The 11,058-nt window shown below is 48.5% G+C and overlaps 1 protein-coding gene across 1 annotated transcript; it reads left to right on the top strand.

Annotated features, from left to right (window-relative positions):
• Window positions 1-2,420: 2,420 nt before the first annotated feature.
• On the top strand, window positions 2,421-9,078 carry DBR1 (debranching RNA lariats 1; the record flags this gene model as incomplete). The annotated part of the gene is made up of 8 exons (XM_084267554.1): window positions 2,421-2,617; window positions 2,696-2,820; window positions 2,907-2,987; window positions 4,347-4,432; window positions 5,261-5,485; window positions 6,291-6,371; window positions 7,747-7,892; window positions 8,400-9,078. The coding sequence occupies 8 exons, from the start codon at window positions 2,421-2,423 to the stop codon at window positions 9,076-9,078; spliced, it is 1,620 nt and encodes a 539-aa protein (XP_084123680.1).
• Between the last annotated feature and the right edge of the window lie 1,980 nt (window positions 9,079-11,058).

The raw sequence follows: 11,058 nt of genomic DNA, 5'->3' as shown, positions 1-11,058 counted from the left end.
CCAGAACGTTGTTGTAGATAACTTGTATGACGTTTAGGCCCACCTCACGGGATCTTCTAAGGTGGCTGCCACAGCATCTTCCTTCTGCCACACCTGCACGCCAGGCTGGGACCTCGTGCTGCCTCATGGCTTACAGGGACATCTCAAAGATCTTTGCTGGAACACGTCAGATTTGTCTCTCGCACCTCTGGTCTACCTCCCTCTCCTTCAAAAATACATACGCGGTCTCCCAGCACTTCTCCCTTGTGCCTCCCTTCTCAGCCACCCTATCCCACCCCAGAAGATGCCTCCCTTTTGCTGTTCCTCTTTGTAGCAGAAGTCTAAAGGGCAAATGCCTCCCACCCAAACAAGCCATTGGTCACAGCCTGTTTTTGGGACCCTTCTTTCTCGGCCTTATAGGTTCTTTGCCTCACATTTTTGCATCCAGTCACTTCAGAGAAGTGTAGTCCTTTTCTTTGTAGGAGTGGACACCCAGATGTGAGATGTGCACAAGCTCAGCAGGCCAAGGGACTGTGACTGCAAAGTCCCATCCCGTAGTCAAATATGGGTGAGTCATGTGGGGGAAAAGCGCTGAGCTTCAGACACACGTCCTTTTTGTTAACAGCCTTGAAGGACTGAACAAAGTTACAGTAACATAGTTAAGCATTAACGTGCTACTGCTTACCCTGTAAAGAGTAAAAAGCATGGCTGCCTCCCTTTGTGGTTTGACTGCTGTGGGGAGTCCAAAGCAGTTCTGCTCAGTGAACACCCAGAGCTAAATTAGGGATTTTGAGATGCGTAACGAACAGTGTACAAACACCAAAATGCTACAACAGGAAAAAACCTGACAGACTTTACTGTGTGCTAGTTCACCTGGGACAAGTGGCACATGGCAGACAAGAAACAAGCCCAAGCTAACAAACCCAGGAATTACAAGAGCAGTATGGGCTTACCTTGACTGACAGGGCATGAATTTGGGTAGGCAGGAGAAGCATCTGCTGGCCAGCCCCTGGAAGCCCCCGAGGCAGTGTATCTTGGGCGAGGTGGGATCTTCCAGACATTTGTGGACCTTTCCTGTCTTACAGCCGCTTCCTTTCAGGAAGACAGACAAGGCAGATATGAAGGGCTGTTGTTTGTCCCTGGAGAAGACTGAAATCCTTCCCAGGCAATGCATTGGACTAACAAAGGTCTCACACCATGCCTGGGTCAGCATCAGCAATGTTAACTAGAGAGCTAAGCACACCTAGAAACGCCTTTGTACATGCTTTTGCTGTGAATGCTTGCAGGGTTTGGAAAGCCAGAGGAACTTTCCCCTTTACTTCAGTGGGGTTTGGACAAGGGCCCCAAGGAACACACAGTAACCCAACACTGTGAAATTATGGGCTGCCTCTGAGAACACGCGTATTTTCTTAGTATCCAAAGAGAGACCGTTATGTAATGGTTGCTGCCTTAGGGGAACAGGAACGGCTGCTTGGTTCTGTGATTACAGGGTAAGTAGCAGCAAGTTAATGCTTAGCTATGTTATTGTAACTTTGTTTGATTCCACAAGACTTAAAAAAAACCCCACCAACACCTCTCTCCTCCCCCCTCCCAAAAAAAAAACCCAAACCAAACAACAAAACCAACAGTGGGAAAAGCCTGGAGCGTTTTTATTACTTGACGCACAAGTACCGCCCCGTGATCCAACTCCCTGCCCTTCAAAACGAGGAAACCGGTGCTCGCTGACGCGGCGGGAGCGACGCCCAATTTCTCCCTGCCCCACACGCCAGCGCCCCGGTACAGTCACAGGCTGCTCCTGCCCTGGCGTGCGGGGAGGGCGCAAGAAGCCAGCGCTTGCCCAGGCCAGTCAGACTGCTGGCTGCCGGAGCGGCGGGACAGGGGCACCGCGGGACGGTCCGTCCCGTCCTTCGCGCACCCAAAGCCGGCACGAACACCGGGCAGAGGAAGAGCCGCTGGCTCCGCGCCTGGCGGTCCCCGGGCCGAGCTCCCGCCGCTGCCCTGCGAAGCTGGCAGAGGCGGCGCGGGGAGAAGCGCCCGGCGCTTCCTCAGCGCGGGGCTGAGCGCCACCCCCCCCTTCCCCCCCGGCAGCTTTGCGCGCCCCTCCGCAAACACACCCAGGAGCTCACACAGGCCCGCGGCGCGGGCGTAAGACCGGCCGCTCTGACTCCCTGCGAGCCGCGGCGCCAGCCGCCCTGACAGCTGCGCCAAGCGGGGCCGCTGCGCAGGCCCCACTCATCCCCAGGGGCAGAGGGGACGTGAGGAGCGGGCAGCAGCCCCGGGCCCAGCTGGCGCGACGCAGCCTCAGAGCGGCCGCACCGGCGCGTAAACCGCGCCGCCAATCAGGCACCCCCCGCGCACTGCCAGTGCGCAGGCGCTGCGCCGCACGCCTTTTACGTCACCACCCGCACGTACGGCGCCTGCGCCGCAGAGGAGCGGCGGCGATGAAGGTGGCGGTGGCCGGGTGCTGCCATGGCGCTCTGGATAAGATGTACGAGACGCTGGAGCTGCTGCAGCGGCGGCATAACGTGCGGCCCGACTTGCTGCTCTGCTGCGGCGACTTCCAGGCCGTGCGCAACGAGGCGGACCTGCGCTGCATGGCGGTGCCCGCCAAGTACCGCCACATGCAGACCTTCTACCGGTAAGCGCCGCCCGGCCCGGCCTCGCCTCGTCCCCAGCCGGGTTGCGGCCTGCGCCAACGGCTGCCGTGTCTCCGCAGGTACTACTCCGGCGAGAAGAAGGCCCCGGTCCTCACGGTGTTCATCGGCGGGAACCACGAGGCGTCCAACCACTTGCAGGAGCTTCCCTACGGCGGCTGGGTGGCACCCAACATCTACTATCTCGGTAGGGTTCCCCGGAGGCGTTTTCCCCTCCAGCCCTTTGTGCTGCCCCGGCCCCGCCGTGATGAGCTGCTCTCCCCTCTCCCCTAGGCTACGCGGGCGTGGTGCGGTTTCGCGGCGTGAGGATTGGCGGCATCTCCGGCATCTTCAAGTCGCACGACTACCGGAAAGGTATGGGGTGGGGTGGGACGGCGCGGGCCTGGCAGGGTGGGTGGTGGGGAAGGGAGCACAGGGCCCCAGCCGTCTGGCAATTCCTCCTATTCTCTGAACTGATTCCTGTGCTGGAAACCTCTCCTGGTTCAACACATGGATTTATTTGGAGGTGGTAGGTGGCTGGTGATTGCAGCAGGAAACAACGTGGCATATGAATGTACTTTTGGAACAGTCTTGTTTTTTCCATGGTACCTTTTAGTAAGGCTGCTTAGTTTTCCTTATGCAAAACAGTTTATAGGGTGATACTGCACAAAGGTATTTTCCTGAGGTGAGGCTCTGTCACTACACCTCAAGATCAGTTCCTCTTGTTTCTGTGTATGTGCATTTAAGAGTTCTCCCTTTGAAGGGTCTCTGTCAGTGGACAGAAATCTTGTCACAGGTGGTACCAGATGCCAGTGAATAGAAGATAGTTTAGTCTTTCTGATCTCAACACTTGAAATAACAGTCTCTTACTTGTGATTACTGTACAGGAATACTATCTTTAGTAACATACTGCTTCAGAGAAGTTTTGGAGGTGGCTTTCAAGCTACTGAGGTCCAAACTGGTTTTCTGGAATGCCTGATGCTGTCTGATACCTATCGATGCTAATTAAGCTTGTTTTTTTATCAAGGATGCAGTTTCTATGCCTGAATATTGCATGTGGGAGAGGAGACACTTTCTTGGGGGCAGTCATGCTTGTTGTTAAAATTAGGCAGGAGCTCTGCTGGGCCTTCAGGCTTCTGGTCCTGGGGCAGAGCCCCCTCACTGCCCCCTCAGGGAGCCTTGCTGTGAGCTCTCACTAAGGCAGAGTGAGAGCTTCTGCTTCTTCCTGTCTGCTGTGTGTTCTTTAGTGGTGCTGCTGTGCGTGTGGAGCCACGGTGTTGACAGAGGCCTGTGTCACATGCCTGTGCAGCAGAGAGTTTCCTACATATGTGACTGCCCACGGCTGTGCAGTGTAACTGCGGAGTTAAGGGGTGTGGGGAAGTAGTGAGGGGTCTTATATCCCCAAAGAGGTACAACGTCTCATTCACAGAATTGTAGGGGTTGGAAGGGACCTCCAGGGGTCATTGAATCCAACCCTCTGCCAAAGCAGGGTCCCTAGGACAGGTCACACAGGCATTAAGCACCTATCTAACTCTCTCTGCCAAAGGTTACTTGCTTCAGATGGGTCCTGAGTTTTAAGCATTGGGAGTCAAACTCCTGTTTTTTTGTTCCACAACTGAGTTACTGTATTCTCCATATTTATGAAAAAAACCCCCACAAGATGGGAGACATGCTCATTGTTGCAGACACATTTTTACAACAGATTGGCAGCTACTCTTTTTTCCACTGTTCCAGGCCACTTTGAGTGCCCACCATACAACCAGCAGACCATCAGGAGCGCTTACCACGTGAGGAATATCGAAGTTTTCAAACTCAAGCAGGTGAGTGAACTATTTTTTTTTTAAACAGTGGTAAATGGTTTTCCCTAATTTAGAAGTAAGACATTAAAACTACTCTGAATGAGTATGCCATTGGGTCTTACCAACAGCTCCCAGCTAATTTGTTCAGGCCATTTTGTGCCGGGTTTTTCTGTTGCTGTGCCTGCTGAATATCTCCATCTTCTCTGGTGCTTTGTGTAGCAGTGCAAATTTGAGCTGAATCAAGTTCATTTAGGAGGAATTTGGTTTTTCTAATTGGATCAGATTCACAGAACAGAAGGTACTCCAGCTATACTCCTCTGTCCCACCTTTATTTTAGCTTTAGGTAGATGAATGTTGCCTTGTCTGACATGCAAGCTGCTTGGTACAAAGATATTGAACCATAAGCTGATCCCAGATTTCTGTGGCTGAGGTATTTTTGACTCCAAGGTGAGAAATTTAAAGGACAGCTGAGGCTTAGTTTTGAGCTGGTGCCTACTCCCTGCCTTGTCACAAGGGCTGCTCCATTTGGCTGAGGTTGTGCTGTGAGTGTGAATCTTGTGAATGATTGTTCGGGTTGCAGTGGCACGCTGAAGTGTTCAGCAGAGAGTGTTCAGGGATGCTGAACACAGGACAAAGGTTTGCTGTCCCTGTAAAGGGTTTGATACCTTTCACTGTAAGCTCCTTACTAGTTGGCTTGAGGTTCTATCTAGAACTGTGTTCTGACACAGCTGATGGAAGCTGGTGATCCAAGGTAGAACCTGTTACACGTGTTCCATCATGTGTTGTGTAATATCAAAGCTTCTCTCTCCCATGTGTTTAATATATTCCATATGCAATTTGCCTTGGCAGTTAAAGCGTCCCATCGATATATTTATGTCACATGACTGGCCAAGGAGCATATATCACTATGGAAACAAGAAACAGCTGCTTAAAATGAAGTCCTTCTTTCGCCAAGAAGTGGAGAGCAACACTCTAGGAAGCCCTGCTGCTTCAGAGCTTCTGCAGCATCTGAAACCCACCTACTGGTTCTCAGCACATCTTCATGTTAAATTTGCAGCTTTCATGCAACACCAGGTAAAGGGGACAGGGAACCAAGAAAGCCTGAGTCCCAAGCGCGTTTTAGAATTCCAGTGTCCATGTCCAGAAAGGCAGTGTAATGGTTTTGTTTGGCTATTAAAACTCAGTTGAAGCCTGAAAACATGAAATGGTGTTAAGACTACTAGCTTGTGTAAGTTAGAGATGTTACGTATCAGTGGTATAACTACCTGATCTTCTCCAGGGACAGTGTGAGAGAGCTGACATTACTACTCTTCAGATGCCTTTTATTAAAGGTTATAGGAAAGCACTCTCTTTCCCACTTCAATGGGGAAAGACACAGCTTCTAAACAAGGTGATAGAGAAACACTTGAGAAGGAGGAAGTGGTGAACTGGAGGCAGGAGGGTGCCTGTAGTAAGGCTTGGCAGGTGAAGTGGTCTGGTGGGCTGGGTAAAGTCAAGAGCCACTCCTTGTGCCTTCAAACCTGCAAGTGGTGTGAGGTGCTATTCCTGTTGGTAAGTTTTTTAGCTGTAAGGATGTAACTGTCAGACCTTCTAGATTCAGGAAGTCTGTTTCCAATTATGTGGCAGTTTTTGCTCAGCTGCCTTGGTTAAAGATGAAGTGTGGCTCTTGCTTTATCTTACTGTTGTCTGCGTCCAGCTTCCTGTTAGACTTCCAGAGAGGTTTGCATTTCTCTTTGTCCCTCAATCCCTTATAATCCCATGCTGATTTTATATTTCAGAAAGACTTTTTCTGTATAAATTGTACCTTTAAATCTCTAATTCGCTTAGAATGGTCTGATTTCACAGAAATTCTAATGACTCTGTTAACACTGTTTCCTAGGCAAACTCCAAGGAAGAGCTGCCAAAGGCAACCAAGTTCTTGGCTCTGGATAAATGCCTGCCACACAGAGACTTCCTGCAGGTGATGACCATCACTTTTTATGTGCTTCACTTGTCTGGACTGCTAAATCCTGGGATTAAAGATAAGCTGAAGGATAGCTCTGAGAAATGGAGGAACTGGAGCCAAACTAGGAGTGGTGCACATGTGAAATGGTCTTTGTAGAACAGTCTTTAAATAAGCAAACCTTCCCCGTTGTGTGCCACTGATTCCTGCAGTTTCCTTCCACTTTAGAACCAGTAATTGATACATAATTGAGTAGCTCCACCTTAACCTGAGTTGAAGCTCCTCTTGTGTTTTGTCACATGTCAAGCCAAAGAAGCAGCAGCCATCTTGCAGCTTCTCTTTGCCAGTTTAGTTTGGGTCAGCTGGTGCCTGGTTCTTCAGATCTGGATTGGTGATTTCAGACAGGATTAAGGCCCAAGATGAGTACTGTCATTCCAGCAAGAATTGGTGTGACTTCCTAGGGGAATAGCTCCACTTCTTGTTTGGTGCCTATCTTGTTTAGGAGGGGTAGTGGACAAGTAGGTCTAGGTGGTGGGAATTCTTGAGTGCCAAGAGGAAGGCAATGGTGGTGTTTCTGGTGGGTGCATGCTGTCTGTAAAATGAAGAAGCTAAAATCCTGTGCTACAAGAGGGAGCTGTTGACTGCATGTTCTTCAAATGCAGTCAAGTGGGTCAGTAGTCTTACAGTAGTGTTTATTGATCACCTTAAAGGGGAGAAGGTTCATTATCTGTTTGAGGATGTGGTGGGATCTATTTGCCCTTGTAGCTGCTCCCTTCTTCCCCCTGCTCGCAGTACAGGGGTCAGGGACTGGGAAAAAAGGGTTCTCTGTTACTTCTTCATGAGCTGTTTTCCTTTTCCAGATCTTAAAACACCTCTAACCTTCCTCCCCAGCTCCCTTCTTAGCAGACTTCACTCTAGTCATGATTTCACTTCCTTCTCACCCCTGATTGCAGCACAGGGGGCAGGGACTGGGAGATGGGGGCTTCAGTCAGTCCCTTGCAAGTTGGTTTCCTTCTTGGCCGGGGGAGGGGGGGTGGCATTCATTCCACACCCTCCCCCTGTTGCACTGTGGGGTCTCACCCACAGGAGACAGTCCTCCACGAACTTCTCCAACTTGAATCCTTTCCCAGAGGGCTTTATCTCTTTATCACAGTGTCTCTTAGTCCCAGTCCTCCATGGGCTTCCAAGCCTCCCCCCAGCAAACCTGTTCCGATGCAAATATTTCTCTCTCATCTCTGTGTCTCTGATTCTCCTCATGGCTGCAAGTCCTGGCAGGGGCTTGTTCCAGCAAACTCTACCGTGCAAGTAATGCTTCAAACTTAATCAGCTGCTGGTGTCAAGGGAATAGCTCATCTTACCTGTTTTTTGTGTGTGTTTTATTTTTTTAAATCAGATAATAGATGTAGAGCATGACCCTAATGCAGGTGACTCGCTGGAGTATGACGCCGAGTGGATTGCAATCCTCAAGGCCACCAACAGCCTCATTAATGTGACTCAGAGCTCATGGAATATGCCTGAAAAGAATGGCCTCCATGCCAAGTAAGTCGTGTGCAAAGTAGAGGAAGACTTGATTTTGCTGGGCGGGCAGCATGCTTAGCTTAGAATTGTGTTTTTTGGTTCTGCAGGCTGGGATGCCTGTAGGGCTTGCTGAACACCTTGGGAAACAAAGAGCATGGTGAGAGGAGCTGTGCACTAGAGCATACAGCTTCCTCACTGCTCTATGTGGGCGCTTAGTTTTGCAAACTTAAATCCACCACTTGTGGGGCAAAATAGACGCAGCAGCTGGTGATCTTACCAGTAGCGCTGTGAGACTGAAAATCAGGCTGGGTTATGGGATGAGCAGCTGAATGCTTATTGAGTGCAAATCCTTGGTGGGGAGAGGGGAATCTCAGTGTTGGCCACAGGCAATATCCGGAAAAATCATTTGAGCCATGAGGTGTCTGTTGTAGGATGCATTGATTACCCATCTTTAAAAGTTTCTCTTTGCAGTGGGAACAGAACGTACCTCTTGACTAGCTGTGCTTGTTTCCTTTTGTACATCCTTAGGTGGGATTACAGCGTGACAGAGGAAGCCATCAAAGAGGTGTTAGAAGAGCTGAATCATAACCTCACAATTCCATCTAACTTCACATTGACAGCTGCTTGTTATGATCCCAGCAAGCCCCAAAAGCACGTGGAACCCGTTCATACCATCAATCCACAGACCACGGAGTTTTGTGCTCAGTTTGGCCTCACTGACATTAATGACAGGATCCAGCAAGCTAAAGAAGAGGGCGCAGTACGAGGCTCGTATGAAGAGGAGGAGGAGGAAGAGGAGATGGACAGTACTGGGTCAGCAGAGGAACCCAGTGAATATAACACGGATAATTCTGGACTTTCATCCATTAATCCGGATGAAATAATGCTGGATGAAGAAGGGGGTGATGAGGATTTGAGTACATGTTCTGTAGATCCTTCTCCTGACCATCCTCCTGACTTCTCTGCCAGTTTTTCTGACATCAGGATCATGCCAGATTCCATGGCGGTGTCATCGGATGATGCGATGGATTCCACTAATGAGGAACTGGAGAAATCTGGTGTGAGTAAGCAGGGGGAAGAGAAGAGCTTAAATGAAAGACCATTAAAGCGCATTGGTGGCAATGAGAATGGAAACAGTGGCGTTAAAAAAATTAGGAGAAGGAATCAAGCTATCTATGCTGCAGAGGATGAAGATAAAACAGAATAATACTTCATATGACGTGTAAAGAAGTTCTCTCTGTACCTTTTTATGGGAAGGTAGTGAGAACTCCGGGAGACTATTCGTGCTTTTAGTGTTACTTGATCTTATTCATGTTACTTTCTTAAACTGAAGAGGCTGTGTGTACCTCTTGCAGGGAAGGTCACTCCTGTTTAATCCGGGCAAGACTTTCCCAACAGAGCACTCTGACTAAGAATTTAAAGCTCGTGTATAATCAGTTGATTTTGCTTCAGCTCTTGGTTATTCATTCATGTATACTACATATCTTCAGCTGTACAAGATTCACCATGCTTTTTTAACGAGAACTCTTCAACTATAACTCAAGTCCATGTGAGAGGATGCCTTGGCTTACAAGATGGAATGATTGGTTTTATTGCTTTTGTCTTGTTTTATACTGAACTTTTAATAGGAAGTAGCATATGCAATAACTGAGCACTAAATTTGAAAATAGGATTCCTATGATGACAGTGGAGCAATAGGAGAGCAAAGGTTTTTGTTTCTGGTGATACTCTTGCCTTTGAAAAATTTAAGGGCCATAAACCAGTGTGTAATGTGTCCACTGTTGGCTTTTAATTACAGTTTTGACAGGGAAACCAAGTCTCTTAAACTGAAACGTGACAGTTTGATGGGGACCATGGGGGAGAGTGCATCTATCTCCTCTTAAAAACTCAATTGTGTGCTGTTTAAAATTTAAGAATCATGCATTAAACTGAAAAATCAAGGAGTTAGGATGAACAGCTTCCTAAACACAGACCTCATCAGCATTGATTCTTAGCAATTAAGGCTGGGTTTTATTGTTGTATAAGATGTTTAGGTTGCCTGACATGGTAACACCTACCATTAGTGTTAAGATTTCACTTGCCACTTCTTTTCAGTATTCTGTAACTTGCTGAATTCTTAGAATTGGATTTGGAATCTTGCAAAGTACCTTCATACACTTCAGCCAATGGGGAACAGGAGCTGCCAGAGTGTAGATCCCTCTTGGAGGTTGAAAGTTGCCTTTTTACTGTTCTAGTTTGCCCTGAACTATTAGGAAGCAAACTAAACTCCTTTGGCCTAAAAGGCTGTGAGGATAACAAAGCTTCCCAAAATCATGAGAACAAGGACTTTGGTGTATGTCATCAGGCAGTCTTTACAGTCAAGTTCTGCTGGTGTTCTGAGCTTTTGGAGCCCAGACAGAGCAGTATGTCCTCATGACTGTGTTGCCCTGGAGAGCAGAGATGGCTCTTCTGTGCGGTTGCCTCTGTAAGGCACAGGCAGTGTGGAGAAGGAAGGCAGAGGGAGCTGGACAGGGAGCCATGAGCGAAGCGGGTGGGTGAGTTTGAGTGATGCAGCAGGGAAACGCTTTTAAGGCTTTAGTCTTTAAAATCACTTCCACATTCTGGGATTTACCTTGGTTCCTCTCCTGTCAGCAGTTCACAGTGAAAACTGAGTAATTATTCAGGAGCTGGAAATGGGCAAAACTAATGCTCTCCACAGCTCTGATGAATGGCTTTATACTGGTGAGTTGGTGCTGTTAATTAACATCCTGTTAGTTTCGGCTTTGTTGCTTTGGGTTTTCTTTCTCTCTTAAACAGAGGACACTATCTTGTTTGCTAAATGGTTGGTTGGGGCCTTTTCATACTGCTCCTGTGTCTCTGCACCTGCTCATCTGTCAGAAGGCTCAGCCAAGAGGGCTGTGAGGGGAAACTGGAAGTGTTTGGTGTAACCCTCAGGTTAGCTACAGTAGCTGCAAAATATCTGCTGGAGTACTGAAGGTAGTTCAGTATCATTAAGGGTTCTGGGTCTGCAGTGCTTAAATCTTAAGCATGCCTTGTGATCTGAAGCCTGTAATGGAAATAAAGTATTTTGAGTATGAACTTGAGAAGTCTCCTGAGAAATCTGAGCATGGTCTCATTCTACATGACCTGGAGTTGGAAGATGTGTGTTACATATCACAGATGCTCTAGGCTGATTTTATACATGTTA

Source organism: Gallinula chloropus (genome assembly GCF_964237585.1).
Source record: "Gallinula chloropus genome assembly, chromosome: 8".
In the NCBI taxonomy this organism is placed as follows: Eukaryota; Metazoa; Chordata; class Aves; order Gruiformes; family Rallidae; genus Gallinula; species Gallinula chloropus.
Note: the sequence above shows the minus strand (reverse complement) of the source record. Positions and strands in the feature narration are given on the sequence as shown.